Genomic DNA, 20,261 nt, shown 5'->3' with positions numbered 1-20,261 from the left:
GGTCCAAGCAGATAACAAAATTATCACTCCTTTATTTTCTGTCTGCAGCACGTTACTTTTTACTCTCAACCTTCCCAGCTAGTACTGAGGTATGTGTTTAGAGAGCATCACAAGTTAATTTCTCAAAAGTCAGAGCAGATCATTCCCACCCACAATTTGGGTGTGTGAACCTCTGGGGAGCAGGCATTTACATCAAAGGCACACCATTTGACGATCTTATCAAATCAATCCATCTTCTCTCCCTTCCAGGGGAGCGCTGTGCACAGCAGGAGGGGCGGCTGGGCAGCGCAGAGCCCGGAATCCCCTGAGCAAGCAGTGTTTCAGCTGGCTGGACAGATCAAATAACACTTGGGCTGGTTAACAAAGGACACGCAAGTGGGAAGGTGTTGGAGGCTGGAGTGTGGAAATTTACCCAACGTTATTTCTTTGACAGGAAAGGAGACATGGTCTGAAAGATGCCGCGTTCCTGCAACCTGTCCGAGTCCAACAGCACAGTCTTGTGCAAGGTGGCGTGGAGGAAGGGGTGACCAAGGACGCAGCCCCGTCGGAGGCCTCTGGAGGATCCTGGCGTGGCAGTTGAGTGCCCCTCGGCTTTGGGACTTCCGGGGTAACTTGGTGTAGAGCTCGAGAAAGGTGGTTGGGTTTCTCCGGCTTTCTTCGCCAGTGCCCACCAGCCTGATTTGGGTTGCAGCATCTAAGGGGAGCTGCTAGAAAGGGGAGCTGGCAGAAGTAGAAAGAAGCCCCCGGAGGCCTCCAGAATCCATTGCTGGGATCCCTTCATCCTGCTTGGGACACAGAGAAGAGCTACCAGGCTGCTGGATGCTGTGATAAAACCGAGCTTTGGGCCATCAGAAGTCCAGGAGCTCAGCCCAGCCACAGCTCTGCATTTCAGCCAGAAGGAACGTCTTTTTTAACACAAGATTCAAAGAGGAGAGTTTCTGGATCTTTTACCTTGAGGCTCATTATGGTAGGAAACATCACAGTCACATAGATCACGAGACTGGTTTTTCTCTCCAAGATGCTACATTTGAAGAAAGCATGAGCCATTCTAAATTTCGAGGAGAGTTCAGAGTACCGAGGAGTTGGTGGACAGCCCTCCTGACGCAGGTCAAGAAAACAGTCTGAGCCTTCGCCTTCTGCAGCTCAGCAAGCATGGACAGATGCCACTCCTATCTCCAGAGGGTTGGTGGCAGTGACATCACCACGAGAAAAAGCAACCCTCAGCTCTGGGATTCGACAGAATGAGGTGTGCCGGGAAAGCTGCTCCCCGGGGCTTGGCCGACGTTGACCGCCCCTCCATCGCCCAGGCGGACCCTGACCACTGAGCCGACAATGGCCGAGAAGGGGGACTGCATTGCCAGTGTCTATGGGTATGACCTTGGTGGGCGCTTTGTTGACTTCCAGCCCCTGGGCTTTGGCGTCAACGGGCTGGTGCTGTCGGCCGTGGACAGCAGGGCCTGCCGGAAGGTGGCGGTCAAGAAGATCGTCCTGAGCGACGCCCGCAGCATGAAGCACGCCCTCCGGGAGATCAAGATCATCCGTCGCCTGGACCACGACAACATCGTGAAGGTGTACGAGGTGCTGGGGCCCAAGGGCACCGACCTGCAGGGCGAGCTGTTCAAGTTCAGCGTGGCCTACATCGTCCAGGAGCACATGGAGACGGACCTGGCGCGCCTGCTGGAGCAGGGCACGCTGACGGAGGAGCACGCGAAGCTGTTCATGTACCAGCTGCTCCGAGGGCTCAAGTACATCCACTCGGCCAACGTGCTGCACAGGGACCTGAAGCCCGCCAACATCTTCATCAGCACAGAGGACCTCGTGCTCAAGATCGGGGACTTCGGGTTGGCAAGGATTGTTGACCAGCATTATTCACACAAGGTATGGCTAGCTGGAATGGCTGGTGGGGTGGTTCCCTGAATCCTCCAGGATGCTCACGGTCACTCAGCTTCACTGAAGCCGGGGGGCTGGGGTCCGTACCTGGGGGAGACTGGAGGGTGCCAGAAAGACCACTGGCCTCACAAGCAGCAGCTGGCTGGGCAGGGAGTGGGAGCGGTGACCTGGCTCTTAGGCTTGGCTCTACACTGTGGCCATGACCCAGAATTCCTAGCTTTGCAAGAGGGGGTTGGAGAAGGTGATCTCGAAGATGCCTTCCAGCTCTAAACTCTATGACTTTAAGACTGTGGTTGGTGAATTTGCCTCTAGCATCCTCTTATCTCTGCCATCCGCCTAATACCCCCTCTCCCTGCTGTCTGCTCAGGGCTCCCCATGAGGCTCCCCAGCACACCAGCCTTATGCTCTGGTTCAGCTTGCCTCCTCCCCCTACTCTGTGTCCCATTTTCTCTGTCCACGGACAGGGGGCACGAACAGTGAATCTGGTAAACTCATCCTCAGCGTACGCTGTCTAGCTAATGGCTCAGCTCTCCCAGGTCCCACAGTGCTCTGGCCTCTCACTGTCATACTAACACTAGAGGTGTCTGGACAGGCCTGAGACCCCCTGGTCAGAGCTAAATGCTCTTCCAGCTGCAGAGATCAGAGCTGATCCAGCCACACTGATGGACAGGTGGACTTTCGTTGTTAAGGCCCCTGACCTCTTCTTAACTAATCCACTGCTCCCTTCAGGAACTGGGAATCCTTGGAAGTTCTATTCCCCCACCCCTGGTTCCTGCCAATTTAGGAGAGCCTCTGAGCCCCTCAGCCCGAGCACATATCACCAGACATCCCTCAACAGAGCTGTGGAGTGGTTGTGATTTCCAGCCTTCTGCCAAAACCTTTGAACCGTGAATTTTTATTAGAATGAAAACATTCCCTAGGAAGTAGGTCAGCCAAAGTGGCCGAGGTAGGTCATGAAAGGGGAGGGTAGCTCTGACCTTGAACATGCTTCAGCTTTCTCTCTGAGGCCCCATTCTTTTGCTCTCCCTTGCTACCTTATTTGCCGCAGCCAGAAGGTCACAGACTCATAGAAAGGCACAGACCTGCATGGGGTAGCTACAGTGAGAGGGTATCCAGGGGAGGGGGAGGCAGGGCTCCCTGTCCCACCCTCACTGGCTAGAACTTGGGCTCCAGCCCAGATTTCAGACCCCAGATCAGCCCAGCTGGTTCGAGCTCCTTAGTGCCACCTTAACCAAGAGCTTGCCCCCGTCCCCCCCTTCCTGCGGCTAGGCCATCTGTCAACACTGACAGTTGACTTTGTAGGCAAAGAGTATCCATGGTAAAAAAAAAAAAACAACAACAACCATAATAATAATAATGCCCTTCTGTCTTCCTAATACCCTTCGCTTTCTTCTAAGAAGCAATGACTCGAAACAATCAAACTGAAGGTTTTAACCCAAATCAATTCTTATTTGGTGAAAGGACCAGAGCATCCATGACACTCATTTCTGGGATGCACAAAACCACTTTCTGAATTGCAATAAACCAGTACCTTTGGGAGTAAGAACAGGACCTCCCTTGATGAACGGGTCTGATTAAGCGATGTGTTCCGGGGAGAGTGCTCCGAACAGCACGCGGGAGACCGTCTCTAAAGTCAGGAAAGGTGTTGGGGTGAAGATCGGCTGCCATAACAATTCTTAGAAAGTGCGTAGTGTAAGGAGGTGAGGAGGCAGGGGTCCAGGCTCCCTTCTGGCAGTGCTAACCAGGGATGTGGATAGTCACTTGCCCTCTGGGAACCCTGGTTTCCCCATCTTTGACAGGGACGAGAGTAGATGCCATCTGCCCCGCTGGCTTGTGGTTACAAGTCAACATGGAGCATGAATGTAAAGCCCCACTGGAGGCAGTAAGGAGCCCGTCCGTTTATGTAAGGAGTGTTTGCTGAGCACCCCGGACCCCGGCCCTGGTTCCCTGGCTGGCAACTGTAAGTGGCTGCGTTCCTGTCCCTTGGGGCTGGGAAGACACCTCTCTGGTTGGGACTTTCATGTTCCTGATGCCGAAGAATTTAGGTGTTGTGACATATCTTCTTAGAGTCTCTTCAATAAAATTATCTGTGGGAGTTAAAAAAAAATCACTGGAGCCCGATGTGAGCCCAGTGGGTGTTTGCGTGAGCCCTGCCTTTGGCAGGTGTCCCCCGCACCCCTTCGCACCCCTTCTCCCTCATGTACTTTCGGCCTCCCTCGTTACCTCCTCATTCTAAGCCGAGTGATGACAAAAACTTTATATTTGGTGCTTTCTTTGACCCAGTGTGCATTTAAATCAGCTCTCATTTAGTTCTCATAAAGCTGTGAGGCACTTAGGGCAAATGGTCCGTCTGAAATCCGAGAGAACCGGCTGTCTTGAGATGATTTGGCTGACTGTGGCGTGAGAGGCTTTAGAACTGGGGCCTTCTCGCATCCTAAGGCACGGTCCCTCCAGGCTCTATCTTGTTTTGGAAGGCCAACTGGTCCCCAGTTGAAATTAGCCTTCCCTTCTTCTGAAGCTCCCTGTTGGTTTTTCCCCAACCCATAACCTGGACCTTCTAGCATCTCCCATTCTCTCCTCTGTCCCATGGGTATTTGCGTCTGCCTCTTCTCTGCTCCCGGAGGCTGAGAGCCCCTTGGTTCTTGAGGGCATGTCGTGTGCACCTTATCTCCCCCATGGAGTCTGATCACTGTGCCTGAGGCTTGGCCCAGTGGATCTCTTGACCATCTTGAACAGGTGGGAGAACAGTCACTTACCAGCACATCACGGGTGGGAAGCTGGTTGGGTCCACGGATTGCATGTGTGTAGAGGGTTTGAGTCTCAGAAAGAGAGCAGGCCCATAATTTCTCCAGCAAGGGGGTTGGCGGGGGTCAGACGTGTGCATCTGCTCTCCCCTGTGTGTGTGGCGGAGGGTGTCCGCCTGGGAGCTGCTCTGAACCTGAGCCTTCCTCAAGTCTTATGGCTCCTGCACTCGCCTCAAAGAAGGTGGTACTCACCTGGGCAGCAGTCAGCGCCTAGGTGTGGGTTATAAAAGGGCACTCCTTTTTTTCATGCTGATTCAGCCCAGGGCCAGGGCCAGACTTTGTGACCTGACTGGTGGCTGGACTTGGCCCGTTGGCTGAGCACCACCCACCCGGTTTCCCACTCCTCACTGTGACTCCCTCCTGGGTGGACAGTGAGGTGAGTCTCCTTCGCTTCCACATCTGTTCATCTAGCACGGGGCCTGCCATCCAGGGTCGTGTCCACTGAGTTCACCTGGTGAAAGGAGGTGCCGAAGGAAATGGCTTTCTCTTCTCCAGTGAGCAGCTGGCTTCCCTGGGACTTGAAGACACAGTCCGAGAGCATTCTGGGTCTCCCTTACCATCCCTCCCTTGGGGGCCTTGATCTTTGCCAGGTCCAGAAGGCAACTGGAGTTCCCAGTTAGCCCACACTGTCAGGGTGATTACAGTGGGTGGCAATGGAGTGCTCTAATGGCCTACTCAACAGCTTAGGGGGCACTCGTCTCTCTGAGTCACTGTTACTCACCTCACTGACCTCAGGCCAGTCCTGCTCTTTGAACAGCTCGTTCCTGAGTAGATCTATCAGAAGGCCTCACCATTACCTTGTCCATAATTTCACAGATGACAAAACCAGGGCCTAGGAAAGAGACCCCCCCACTCAAGATCTCACAATGTGTGGTCAGCACACATGGTTCGACTCCATGCCCACTGGTTTTTCTGTGCCTCTTTTCTCAGTGGTCTTCTGTCAGTCACTGTTCCCATTCTGGTGATTTCTCAGGATTCTTGATAGAGTCACGTGGAGGATGTCAAAGTGTTTTCAGATGTACGAAGGGCGAAAGCACTAACAGAACTGTTCGCCCAGTAGACACCCTGATGATACCATGTGGACATTCAAGTCTTAGTTCCTTCTCCACTGACATACAGAACCAGCTCCTAACGGGGCAAGGGGGGAGTCATGAGGCCCCACCTGATAGGTGGCTTCCCAGCCTCTGCTCCTGTGATGAAGCCCTCCCCACCCACCTCCTCAGCCAGCCCGCTAAGGAGTTCCTTGTTGTCTGTGTCAAGAGGCTGCTGAAGGGTCAGAGCATGTTTTCCTTTGAATTTATCCTGTTAGGAAGCAGAGGGTCTCCAAAGAGGCAAAAAAGAAATGTTGTTTAAGACTCGGCTGAGTCCTGTGCAAATTCTACGTGGTGTCAGGAGCCCCCAAGATCCCACAGCACGCTGACAGCCAGATCAGCTGTGTGAACTCACTCTCCTCCTGGAGGGGCTGCCGTGGCTGAGGGAGGAGTCCCCCATCCTCGCCTGGGCTGCCGGGGCGCTACCAGCAGCCTCGTCTTTCCTCTGGGGGCCGCAGGCAGAAGACATCAGGAAAGAAAGCCAGAGTCAGAGGCCCAGCAGCGGCTGCACAGCCCACGGCACTTGTGCATTGGTGGATCAATTGAGAAGATCTGAGTTTGTTCAGCTGGCCTGTCTTTGGGCCCTTGACCCCTTTCTGTTCCAGAGCCCTCTGTCTTCATACCTCACTCCCTATCAGAGTGCGTTCACACTATAGCTACCGATCTCCTGAAGATGCCTTAGAAATTAATAGGACGGTGATTAATTCTCAAAGTGGGTGCAGGACCAGAACATCGACTTTGTCCCCGGGGCTTGTTAGAGATGCAGGGTCTCTGGTTCTGTCTCAGGCCGACCCTTATCGGAAACTCAGGGTGGGGCCAGCAAGCTGGGTAGTAACAGGCCTCCCGGTGAGTCTGATGCTGGTTCACTTTCAAGAACCACTGATCTGGGGCACCTGGGTGGTTAAAGCCTCTGCCTTCGGCTCAGGTCATGATCCCAGGGTCCTGGGATCGAGCCCTGCATCAGGCTCTCTGCTCAGCAGGGAGCCTTCCTCCCCCCCCTCTTCCTCTCTGCCTGCCTCTCTGCCTACTTGTGATGTCTGTCAAATAAATAAATCTTTAAAAAAAAAAAAAAAAGAACCACTGATCTGAAGACACGAAACAGCTTGTGTGTGGACAGCACCACGAAGGAGGCTAAGAACTCCCAGATTATGGGGTTGTATTTAAAGCAGCTCCTTTAACTAACAGGGTCATTCACGGCGGGAATGTCATGACAGGGAATGAGGAGGGTTGTTTTCGGCAGGATGGCTTTTCAGGGTCTCCATCACATCACATGGGAAGCTGTCTGGCCTGTGCACCATCGCTCAGGTTTGGCAGAAAGCTACACAAACCAGGGATCTCCACTGAAAGGAGCGTTGGTTCTGTTTGGGTGTGACTTTCACCGTAGTCCGGTGATAGGAACACCATCTTAGAAAACATGGACTTTTCATTCTGGTGTCAACTCCTTGATTCCTGTAACTTGACGGGAGACACTGGCTTCACGGATCAGTGAGACCGAGTGTGGATTGAGGGCAGATGACCGTGGTTCGTTAAGGCTTGTGGTTCAAGGTCCCGGAGGAGGCAGACAGGTTCGTGGTGGTGAACACACACGGCCAGCTTCCGAAGGCTGTGCACGGAGCTTCGGTCGGCAGTGTCCACACTGGTTTAACCGTGTTGATCAACCCCACTTCCTCCTCTCCGGGCCACTGCCTTCTGACAGCTTCTCATCTGTCTAGGCCAATATAAGCTCCTCCTGTCTGCCTGGGTAGACACACAGCCCAGATTCCCTTGAAACGGAACCTCCGAGGAGGAATGCTCATTCCTGGGCCTGAAATAGGGTCTTTGCCCCTGATCAAGAGAGTGGCCTTTTGGGGTTCTGTGGGCTTGTGTTTTGAATGATCTCCGTCTTGGAGATGCGGGGAAAGAGGAGCAGCTCCCTACATGCAGGGAGGGAGGAGTAGCATCCCTCCCAGGGATCCCGGAATAGGACCGGGGTCTACAGTGCCGGCACTGGGAGAGGCCCAGCCAGACCCGGAGGCCAGTGTTTCATGAGAAAATGGGCTCGTGGAAAGACAACTTGCTGAAGGCCCAGCTAGAAGTTCTTAAGCTGCTAAGCATGTTATTCCAAATCAGTGGAGCTGAAAAGATTTATTTAAAAGGCTATGACATATCCCTTTTTAAAAGGGAAAAACATGACCTAGGGGATTAGAACAGAGGTTGTACTAGAGAGTCAAGTGTCCCTGAATCCTCGGGCCCACTGGAGAGCTAATTTCGTTGGCTCTCAGAGCCTCCCTGCCCTTTCCCACTGCAGCCCCAACCCCAGGAGTAGGGCCTCCATGGTGTCCCTGGGCCTCCTGGGGTCCTCTCCTGCACCCTCCCTGAACATCACACCCTGGCCTCCCTCCCTGGGAAGCAACCAGGGGCCATAGGAAAAATCTTTAACTAGCATGGCCCGTGTACTGCCCATCAGAAAGGCAGCCAGCCAGAGACCCAAGGTAGGGTCCTGGAGGGGCCCTGCTCGCCAGGAATTGACCCTTTATTGCCAGATCCTAGAGAGATCGAGGAGCATCTGGGAATGAGGCCAAGGTGATGAGTGACGGAATTAGGGGCTTGGAGCAATGCCTGTTTACAGCATTTCAGGATTCTACTGCTGGCTTCGCCGCCCCAGGGTATCGCTGCCTAGCTTGCTGCCTTCCTCGTCATCTTAGGAAACAAAGCTCACCTTTTCTCCTGTTCCTGCCGGTCTGCCTCTTGGGAGGGGGCGGTGAGCTGTTGATTAAAAGCATAAAAGGGGGGGAAAAAGCGTAAAGGGATCAGGAGCTTCCTCCTTATTTTGAACACCAGCCTCCTTACTCACCTGGCGCTCACCCAGAGGAAGTCAGTGTCCCACCAGCCTACTGGAGAGGGGCTCAAATTTCATGTAGTAGGTTTGCTGCTGACAAGTTGGCAAAGACTTTCCCTTATCTAGAAAGTGTCTTTATTTTCCTCTCATGTTTAAAGTTTGTTTTCTCTGGATATGAAATTCTGAATCTATGATCTTTTTTGCCATTCAGTACTTAAAAATGCCATTGCCTTATTTCCTGTCCCTATTATTTCTGAAGAGAAGGTCTTCATTCACATCATTTTCCCTCTGCAACCAAGATTTTGTCTTGAGCCTTAACTTTCAGCAGCTTGACTGGGATGTGCCCAGGTGTGTGTTTCTTGATGCTTATTTTATTTGGGATTCATTGAGCTTCTTGGTTCTGTAGGTTTATTTGGGACATTTCAACAATTTTTTTTTTTCCTGCTCTGCTTTTTCTCTTTTCTCTTTCTGAGTTCTGATTAGATGTATTACTTAGGTTGTTATTGCTCCAGAAGATTATACAGTCTTTCTTCTGTCTTTTTTTTTTAAATGGGTAAGTTCTGTGGTTCTGTCTTCACCTTCACTAATCCTTTCTTCTGCCATCTCTAATTTGTCATTAAGCTCATTTGGTGAGTTTTCCTTTTTAGATAATATGCTTTTCCATTCCAGAATTTCCATTTGGTTCCTTTTTTATAGTTTCCCTTTGTGTGCTAAAATTCCCCATCTTCATCCATTGAGATCATTTTTTTCCCTTTTAAATCCATGAAATATTTAAAATAACTGCTTTAAAGTCTTTGCCAATTCCAAATCTGGGACATCTCCGGGTTGTTTTATATTGACTCCTTTTTTCTTCTGAATTTGGGTCACATTTTCTTTCTTCTCCACATTTCTCATAATTTTGTGGACATTGCAAATGATACTCTGAAAAGGAGTCTGAATTATATTGTCTTCCTTTAATGAGTTCAAAACCCAATTTTGGTTTTTGTTCTGGCAGTCCATTAATTTACTGATGGTTCTCCTTAATTTTGTTAAGGCTTGGCTTTAGGCTTTGAGAGGGCAGGACTAGAGTAACCCTTAATCTAGAACGTGGTCCTTACTCCTAGGACCTGCTCTTTCTGTTGTCACTGGAATGCCTGGTGCTTCCCCTCTGGCTGGCTAGACTGGAACTCCCATGGATCCAGTGGTAGGTCTCTAGAACCTCTAATATTCTTGCTCTCAATTCCAAAGTAGCTGCTCTCTGCCAGCCCACGCCAGATCTCACCCTGCATCTGAGCAACACAGCACTCAGCCAGAGATCTGTGTGAGCCCCACCCTCACAACAAACTTCTGGGCCCCCACCGTATTGAAGAACCTTCCTCTCCAGCATCTTGTCCTGCCAGTTCTGGACGTTTCAACAGCCCCAAACTCCAGTTCCTACTTCCCCAGATCAGTAGGACAACGATGTTCTGCTTTGCTCCATCTCCCTGTGGTTGGGCAATCTACCCAGGCGGAGTGCCAGGGCGAATATGAAATCCACCTTATGTGTTTCCTTACCTTCCCTCAACCCATTGTCCAGTGCCTGAAAACATCTGATGTGTATGCTTGTCCAGTTTTGTCATTGCTTAAGACAGGAGGGCAAATCTAGTATAGCTACTCTGTCATGACCAGAAGCAGCCCCCCTCACATTCAGTGATGTAATGCTCTGTGTGGCCAGTGACCCTTTATGCTAGATTGTAAGCACCTTGAAGGAAGTGTTGGTGACTTACTTATCTCTACATCCCAGTAGCGTGCTTAATGAATATTATTCAGTGGCATCAAGTGGAGAGCCTAGGGGCTAAGTGTAGAATAATGCACTGTTCCTCCTTCCCTTTGTACGTGAGTGGATGTACAGGTAGGGGAACTCCCTTTCACACAGCGCCCTCAGTCCTGGTGGGGAGGAGCCCAGCTGCTCCAGGCCTTGCTCCAGTCCCTCCTCTTGGGTACTCTCGGGATATAAATATCTCAGGAATATGGTACTGTCTTACTCTATAGGCAAATATCCCAGTGTTTACACTGAAGACGAATGATTGGAAAATTGAGTCAAATCCTTTGCAATTTTCACCTGGAGTGTAGTTTCTTTAATCAGCCTTTGCTGGGGTTGCCTGTTGAAAAGACAGTAGTAGAGAAGTAGGCTGGGCGGTGCGGGGAGATCGTACTGCTGGGATTATTCAGACTTTCTTGGCAACCTTGTACATTGGTATTCCTCTTCTTTGAGCCCCGTCTCTATCTCCCGCCCCCCCCCACCCACCTTGTGCTGTAACATCACTGACTTGTCACCGTTCACTGGATAATCCCATACTTGGTGACAGCTCTGATCCCACACACTGTTCCCTCTGCTCCCACATGAACTCCTACTATCCCTGCAGACTCAGCTCAGAAGCCCCACCTCTGCAAAGCTTTGCCCAGCTCCCCGAGGGAGACTTAATCACACCTTCTTTTTTTTTTTTTTTTTTAAAGATTTTATTTATTTATTTGACAGAGAGAGATCACAAGTAGACAGAGAGGCAGGCAGAGAGAGAGGAAGGGAAGCAGGCTCCTGCTGAGCAGAGAGCCCGACGCGGGGCTCGACCCCAGGACCCTGGGATCATGACCTGAGCCGAAGGCAGCGGCTTAACCCACTGAGCCACCCAAGCGCCCCTTAATCACACCTTCTTCCAGTTACCCAAAGCACTTACTCCCATACTATGGTGATTATCTGTTCACGTGGCTGACTCTTCCCTGATAGACATTGAAGCCCTTAGGAAACAGTATGTATCTCATTTTTCTCTCTATTCCTAGCACCTGGCACAGTATCTGACCCAAAATACATGTACATTAAATGCTAATTGAAATGAAGAGGCTAAGCCATTACCTTTCCACTGAATCGAGTACAGTCCTCAAGAACATCTCAGAATAAAGCACAATTTCGCTCCTTCAGAGAAGCTTTCAAATATTTGAAGTCATCCATCATGCCCTTCTAATTCTCTGCAGCCTAGAAGCCCTTTGTTCGCATATCCAGGTACTGTTCTGAGTGCTTGACAGGTATTAACCTAGTCAGTCCTTATACCAGCCTAATAATGTAGTAAGAATAATAATGGTGATGATGATGATAGGTGCTGCTCTTGTCCCCATTTTAAGATGGAGACACTGAGGCACAGAGAGTAGCTTGTCCAAGGTCACCAGCTAGAAAATGGCGGCGCATGGTGTCAACGCCTAGCAGTGGCTTCGGAGGTCACGCTGTAGCCACTGAGCTAAGCTGCCTTGTTGGCTGTTCACATGATAATGTTGCCAGAGCTCACCCTCCCCTCCCTGTCTTTTCGTTGACCTCCTCCTACTTGTCATACCCTTTCTTAAAAAGTATCTTTCAGAACAGATACTCTGATTTCACCAGCAGAGTCAGTGAGAGTGTGACCTCTCTGCTCCATAAATGATTTACTGTTCCCGCTGCCCGTGGTTTTTTTGGCAGCCGCGTCGACTATTACCTCCTACTGAGCTTGTTGTCAACCAACTTCAGTTGAGCCTGGTATTCTCTGTTTTACATTTATATGCTTGATCTTCATCTTGTTGGCTTCAGACAAATATTCCCGCCTGATGAAACCTTTTTGGATCTTTGTTTGATCCCTTACAACGTCATAGTTGACAATCTTATCCCTTACAACGTCATCATTGATACACCTGTCTTCTAGGACTTCACCTGTATCACTGGTTTTAAAATGTGTAAAGGGATTAGGTGAAATGCTTCGACTCATGGCAGTTAGACACGTCTCTCCAGGGTGACACTGAACCTGAGCTAACAGTCTTCGGATTTAGTTGTCCAACCAGTTGTGAGTTTACAAAATTATATAGTTATCTGATCTGTATTTCTTCACTGTCCACAAAGATGTCCTAAGAGATTTAGCTAAGTGCCTTGTTGGGATTCAGGGACATTTTCCTTCCACCTCAGTACCATTTAAAACTCATCCTTAAGTTAAAAAGCCATATTCAAACTGCATGACCAGCTGCGACACTTTAATTCCTAGATACACAGAACTCAGATGTGGCAAATACCACCTCTTTACTTAGAACCTCAAACGTGAACATCTCAACTTGAAATCATATTGGAGGTTAGGGCATGGTTAAGTAAACTGGGTTACCCACCGTATAGCATGGGATACAACTATTTTCATTGGTGTTTTTGAAGAGTTCACAATAGCATAGAAAATGTTTATGTCATAATGATTAGGTTTAAAAAGCAAGATACAGAATTGTATAGATGGTGATCGTAACAGCTGGAAACACAGAGAAAAGAATGACACGTTGAAATTGGCTAGAGGTTAAAAGCTCCAAACTGTTAACAAGGGTTAGACATGACAAATAAAAAGAAGGAGATTTCCCCCCTTCTGTTCATTTTTCTGTAGTTCCCAAAAATGTGCAGCAGGAACATGGATGGTTTTATCACAGTAACCTTTTCAGGTGGGAGGTTGGGGAAGTTTTGTTACAAGAGTCTGCTTGCCAAGAATGTGTTTGTTACAAGAGTGGTAAGCCCAGTCACTCCCTCCATGAGAGAGAAGGGCGAAGCCCACCAGCCTCTGGGCCGGGAGTGTACACACGCTGACCATGACATGTCACATGAGTTTTACGCCCTCTCCCCAAGGGTGGTCCCGCCTCGGCTGCTGGCCCCATGCCAACCATGGGACAGGCTCTTCTGGGTGCACCACGCCCTTGGGAAGCTGGATGACCCTGACCCTCCTCATTGGTACCAGGTGACCCAGAGTGAGTTACCTCACCTGCTGCAGGCTGGCCCTGTTCCCTCTTCATACTAGATCCTGCTTCCCAGGGCTGTGTGTGCAGTGCATGGCACCAGGTCAGGCATCGGGAAGCACTCGGTAAATATTAGCTCTTCTCCACTGTGATTATGAATCATGATTGGAGAGGGTTTCTGTGTTCTCAGACAACTGGAAATTCTAGCACTAATGATAAATATTATTGAGGCCCTTGACCATGCTTTAGTTTCTCATCTTAGATAAAAATGGAAGGAGTGAAGAGGAGTGGGGACAAGTCAGAAACCTTTATGGGAATCAATTGTCAGAATGGATTGATGAGGAAGCACCATGCTTGGAAGAGGGTGTTTAACCTGAAGGTAGACCGGGCTGCTAAATGTTGGCACTTCTGCAAGGTAATGAGGTTATACACTAGTGTTGATATTCAAAATAGTTAACGATTGGTAAGCTTGGGGACCAGCCAGTCAGAATTGGTAATGGCCCCTCAGAATGGATCCCAGCAATGAGCACCTGTCACCCCTACCCATCCACCCTCCCCCATGCACAGACTGGAGAGGAAGGCCTGTCCTCCCCACAGGTACTCACTTAGATGTCCACCTCCAGTTCCATATCCAGGCATGCAGAACAGCAACCATGAGGTCCATCCTGGCACAGCTGTTTGGGAAGAGGCAAGCCTTTGTCTCACAGCTGCCCGAATGCTCATTCTTGCTTCTTCCCCTCTCTTCCATGATGTCCTGTTTGCTTCTACTGTCCATCACACGCCTGACAACATCCTGTTGTTGTCCGAGGCAGAGAAAAAGAGGAGCCATTCCTTGTTCTGCCTGCTGCACCATGCTGGCCTCTCCTGTGTCCCCAGATGACCTGGACAGCAGGTTTCCAGAGTGTGGGAGACCCTAGGGTATGGTCATGGAGGTTGTATTGCACTATCTTCTATGCAGAACGACGAGCATCTGCAGAACCACGTGTCCTCCTGGCAGTGAGCTCAATTAAGCAGCTGTGAAATGTGGGACTCATCTTCTTGGGGATGAATTTTTTCCATTTTCCATTTCCCTAGTGGTCCTCTATAGGCCTTTTGTCTTAGCTCTATTCTGTGGTCACCAGCTGCCCTCAACTCTGACCCTGATCAATTTGCAGATGCTAATGAGAGAGCATGAACAGCTGATGGCCCCTGTAGCTGAGGGATCAATATCATCATATCTACCCTGAAGTTCTTCCTGGAATTCACAGTAGTGCACTCTGGGAGTTCTTTCCCACCCGTGGTAGCTCTGGATCCTCCTCTGAAGGAGGCAGGTCAGGTTAATTATTGTCCTTACTTGATACGTGAGGACTAGGGGACCCCTGGGGCTCATCTAAGACCCACTGCTAATAGGAAGCAGAGCCTGGACCAGACCTGCCTCCAGGGACCTGGACAGCAGCTAGTGCCACTGGGCTTGGCTCCAGAACTCAAAGACTCCCAGGTACTTGCTGTGATGAGAAGAAGGGAGAGTCATGAAATGGGGAGCACTTGCTTCTGCTTTTCCCATGAAGAAAGTTGGAGAACAGAGCAGTTTTGTCATCTTCTGTGGGGCCCACAGTGAGCAAAGGTGGGGCCTGGACAGGAAAATGCAATCCCTGTGTCCTAGGCCCCTTCTTCTCTCTGGGACCCCACACAGTCTCTCACCTTCGCATGTCCACCTGCCATCCTCCCCAGTGCTCCTGCACCACTCTTTCCTTCCACCTCTCCCCACTGGATCTTTCCTTCCATTTCTCCCCACTGGAAACTTACTGGGGCCACGGCCTGCTTCAATGCCCCAGCACGCAGCTATTTGGGAAAACGCTACCAGTGAGGGTGCTTCTTGCAGTAGAACAGAGGTTTATATCGGCTTTTACACTAACTTAAGACATGATCAACATTCTATACAACTCACCCATTTGAAATGTACATTTCACTGGCGTATATTCACAGAGTTGTGCATCTATCACCATAATCAATTTTATTTTATTTTTTAAAATATTTTACTCACTTATTTGAGAGGGAGAGAGCATGCATGAGTGTGGGGAGGGACAGAGGAGAAGGGAGAGAGAGAACCTCAAGCAGGCTCCACGCTGAGTGCACAGCTGTAAGTGGGGCTTGATCCCACAACCCTGAGATCATAACCAAAGCTGAAACCAAGAGTCAGACACTCAACTGACTGAGCCACCCAAGTACCCCCAGAATCAATTTTAAAACCTCTTCATTACCCCCCACAAAACCCTCAACCCCCTGAGTCATCACCCCTCAAGGTCTCCATCCCCTCCTTCTCCAGTCCTAGGCAACCAAGAAGTCTACTTTCTTTCTTTATGGATTTGCCCATGCCAGGCATTTTATATAAATAGGATCATGTGGTGTGTGGTCCTCTGTGACCGGGTTGGTATATTTTCAAGCTTCATTCATATGGTAGCGGGTCTCACTGCTTCATTTCTACTTATTGCCAAATGACATGCCAGAATTGGATACACCATATTTTATCTCTTTGTTCCTTGGCTTATGGCATTGTTTCCACTTTTCAGTTATCATGAATGATGCTGCTGTGAATGCTGATGAACCAGGTTTGTGGGTCTGTAGGTTTCCATTTCTCTTGGGTATAAACCTAAGGTGGGATTATTGAGTCATATGGTGCTGTTTGAGGAACTACCAGAATGTTTTCCAAACTGGTGGCACCATTTTACATTCTCACCAGCAACAAGGGTTCAGTTTCTCCAGATCCTCAGTAACACTTCTCAGTTTCTGTTTTGTGTGTTTGTTTTCATTCTGGCCATCCCAGAATGAGGTATGAGGGTGTGCATCATTGTGGTTTTGATTTCCATTTCCCTGGTGGCCAATGATGTCGAGCATCTTTTCATGTGCTTGTTGGCCATGTGTAGATCTTCCTTGGGGAGCTGTCTGTTCAGATCCTTTGTCCATTTTTAATTGGGTTATTTGGGTTTTGTTTTATTATAGAATTGTAAAAGTTCTTTATATATTCTAGATATAAGTCACTTATCAGATAAATAACTTGAATTTCTGTCACTCTGTGGGTTATCTTTCGCTTTTTTGGAGTTGTCCTCTGAAGCAAACTTTTTTTTTTTAAATTTTGTTGGTACCCGGTTTATGTTTTCTTTTGTTGTTTTTGCAGTTGGGGTATAATCAAAGGTTGTGAAGATTTACATGTATGATTTCTGAAAGTTTTAATAGTTTCAGGTCTTACTTTTGGGTCTTAGATCCATGTTGAAGTCATTGCTGTAGATGGTGTGAGAGAGAGGTCCAGCTTCATTCATATCTCTCCTTATGTCAGAACACCACTATCCTGATGACTGAAGTTTGGTAGTAAGTTTTGGAATCAGGAGGTGGGTCTTCCTACATTGATCTTTTTCAAGATAGTTTTGGCTCTTTGGGTCATGAAGCAGAATGAAGTGCTAATATGCATGCTGTATGCCATGGGTGAATTTTGAAACCATTATGGTAAGTGAAAGTAGCCAGTCACAAAAGGCCACCTGTTGTATTATTCTGCTTCTGTGAACTGTACAAGATAGACAAATTCATGGAGACAGAAAATAAATTAGTGGTGCCAGGGGCTGGGAGTTGGAGAAAAATAGAGTGTGACTTCTAATGGGTATGAGGTTTTGTGTTGGGACGGTGAAAATGTTCTAGAATTAGTTAGTAATGATGGTCGTACAACCTTGCCAGTACACTTAAAACCACTGGATGGTACATTTTAAAATGGTGAATTTTATGGTATATGTGTTGTATCTCAAAAAAAATTTTTGAGAAGTAGAATATCCCTCTCTACTTACAAAATGAATATGTAGTTTAAAACATTTCCACAGGGGCACCTGGGTGGCTCAGTGGATTAGGGCCTCTGCCTTCCGCTCAGGTCATGGTCTCAGGATCCTGGGATCGAGCCCTACATCAGGCTCTCTGCTCAGCAGGGAGCCTGCTTCCTCCTCTCTCTCTGCCTGCCTCTCTGCCTACTTGTGATCTCTGTCAAGTAAATAAATAAAATCTTAAAAAAAAAAAAATTTCCACAAAAGAAAACTTCGGCCCAGATCACTTCACAGGGGAATTCTACCAAATATTTAAGGAGGAAATAGTACCAGTTTTACAAATTTCTTTCCAAAAAATTGGAGAGAAGGGACTACTTCCCAACTCATTCTAAGCATTGCAGTGATAGCAAAGCCTAACAAAAACATTACAAGAAAAGAAAACATATCTCCCATTAAGATATATGTAAAATGTCAAAACGAAATTTTAGCACATTGAATTTAATGACATATACAAATAAAAACGCATATTGACCAAGTGTGTTTTATCTCAGGACTGCAAGTTTGGCTTAATATTTGAAAATCAATGTTATAACCATTTTGGAAAATGATTTGGCAGTTTCTTTAAAAGTTAAATTTACATCTGCCATATGATCCAGACTTTCCACTTTGATATATTTACCCAAAAGACATGAAACTATATGTCCATGCAAAGATTTGTGTATAAATGTTCCTAGCAGCTTTCTTTTTCATAGAGGATAAACTGGAAGCTACCCAAATATCTGTCAACATTCAGTTGAACCAACTGTGGTATATCCATACAGTGGAATTACTACTTAGCAATAACAGGGAACGGACCATTTGCAACAGTAGGAAATGGATCTCAAAACAATTATGCCAAGTGAAAGAAGCCAGACCAAAATGAATGAAGGAAGGAATGAATAATGAGATCCTGTAAGATTCCATGTATATAGAATTCTAGAAAATGTAATCTACAGTATTAGTAAACTGATCAGTGGTTGGAGAGGCAAAGAGGCATGGAAACTTCCAGGGGTGACACATGTGTTCATTACTTTGGTGAGGATTTCACAGTTGGCATATGTATGTCAAAACATATCAAAATTGTACACTTTAAATATGTGCAGTTGTGTGTCACTTGTACCTCAATAAAGCTGTTTTAAAATATAAATATTCAGGGTGCTTGGGTAGCTCAGTGGGTTAAGCCTCTGCCTTCGGCTCAGGTCATGATCTCAGGGTCCTGGGATCGAGCCCCACATCGGGCTCTTTGCTCAGCAGGGAGCCTGGTCTGCCCCCCACTCTGCCTACTTGTGATCTCTCTCTCTGTCAAATAAATTAATAAAATCTTTCAAAAAATACTCGGCATTCCGAATGCCAACTATGATCTAGCTTCTGAGGACACAAGGTTGAAAATCAGTACTCTAGCCGATGTCCCTGACTTCAGGGAGTTTATATTCAAGTGGGACGCTTACATAGACTAGATTTTTTCACAGTGTCACAGTTTGCCCATAAAGCTCCTTCGGCCCCAGATGGCGAGTTCCCTCCCAGACGTGCAGGCAAAGCGGCGGCACAGCAGGGTGCAGGGCTGTGTGGAGTTGGAGCACAGCCACAGAGCAGTGGCTGGATTCTCCCCTCTCTCCGGAGGTCCCCGTTCAGCAACAGACTCCCCATCCACGGTCCCACCCTTTCCAGCAGGGCGTGGTCGGGTGTGGTGGCCCATCAACTCAGTGGAGCAGAGCCCATCTTTTTTGCTTAAAATCTGATGAGTGGCTTGTTATTGCCACAAAAAAGAGCTTTACTCCCTTCATCCCCTTGCGTGGATGGAGAAGAAGAAAGACCTTCTACCCTTGGCATCACCCTGGGGTGATGGCGTGGACTGGATCAGCCCATTAGAGGGGCTCCCGCTGTCCTCAGATGAAGGCAGGCCTGGGGGAAACTGTCCTCCCACCACCACACACACAAACGGGCTCTTGAGAAGCCACTGGCAGGAAAGCACTGGCATGAAGTTGGCAAGGATGGGCCTATTGCAGGGATTAGGAAGGAAGGTCAAGGAAGACCTGTGTGGGCTGGGGCCAGAGGGCCAGCAGCAGGGAGTGTGTGAGGTGACCTGCTGGTATCGTCTCATTCTGCAGGCTTGGCACCCAGGAGGACACACGGCCCCAGTTTTGCTCGCCTGCCATCCCCCTCTCTCCTTCTCTTGTCGCTGCCCCTTCATGGCTTCCTGCTGCTAGGCCTCCTTCCTTGCTCAGGGCATTCACAGTGGGCATTCCAGAGCTCACTAGGATCACAAAGTGAAGAAGTTGCTTGTTTGGGAACAGACGCTGGCCTGAGGTTCAGATGCTGTGATTTCTGGCCTCCATGCCACTCCCAGCTCCTCAAGTGACCAGGAGAGAATATCACTGCTCTCTGCCTTGGTTTCCCCATCTGGAAACGAAAACAATGGTTGCCTGCATTTCCTCTCTACCCGGGGCACTGAAGCAGAATTTGAAGTGAAGACAATTTCAAAGACCAGTGAGCTGGCGTCCGAGGCCTGGATCCCAGCCCTGCATCCCACACGATACCCGCACAAGTCAGTCCGACCCGGGAGGCTCAGCTTCCTCCCCATCAAACGAAAGAGAATATGGGCCCACGTCCCCCACAGATAACTGGGGGGAAAATCAGAGTCCAAAGACAAGAACATAGAGATAGGACTGTGCCCACGTGTGTGAGGAGGCACCATGACCACGGAAAACCACCCTGGGGATACTTACTGAGCCCCTCAAGGACTCCCCTCCCAGTGTCTTCTTCTGTGGTCCATCTTGGGACAGAGACCCCAAAGTTCGGGATGTGTGCAGTTAGAGCAGCGTTCATCTCTGAACTTCTGGTCTTGGCCCTGTACACTCAGTAGTCCCCAGGAGGACCAGTTCTGTTAGGGTCACCCTCAGACTGTGTTCTGGAGAAGCAGCCTGTTTTAAGAGGGTTCTTGAGTGTTGATGACACTTGACATCCAGCCCCCCGTGAGGGGTCTCTTGTTTCAGTGATGCGTGTCTGCTGCCTTCGAGGTGAGTGCTGGGGCGTGTTGGGGCTGGGTGACTTAACAGTTCCTGGAACGGGCTCGCTGTGGGGAGCAGAATCCCGATTCGGG

General features: G+C 48.9%; 1 protein-coding gene across 2 annotated transcripts in view; it reads left to right on the top strand.

Moving 5' to 3' along the window:
* The window catches only part of MAPK4 (mitogen-activated protein kinase 4), a 149,378-nt gene that overhangs the window by 97,479 nt on the left and 31,638 nt on the right, over positions 1 to 20,261 (top strand). For both annotated transcript variants that reach the window (XM_047698325.1, XM_047698326.1), the window contains exon 2: positions 434 to 1,878. In XM_047698325.1, coding sequence (XP_047554281.1) covers positions 1,333 to 1,878 — 546 coding nt within the window. In that variant the 5' untranslated portion in view covers positions 434 to 1,332. The remainder of the gene's footprint in view (positions 1 to 433; positions 1,879 to 20,261) is intronic.

The sequence above is a fragment of the Lutra lutra genome, chromosome 12, assembly GCF_902655055.1.
Source record: "Lutra lutra chromosome 12, mLutLut1.2, whole genome shotgun sequence".
NCBI lineage: Eukaryota > Metazoa > Chordata > Mammalia > Carnivora > Mustelidae > Lutra > Lutra lutra.
Note: the sequence above shows the minus strand (reverse complement) of the source record. Positions and strands in the feature narration are given on the sequence as shown.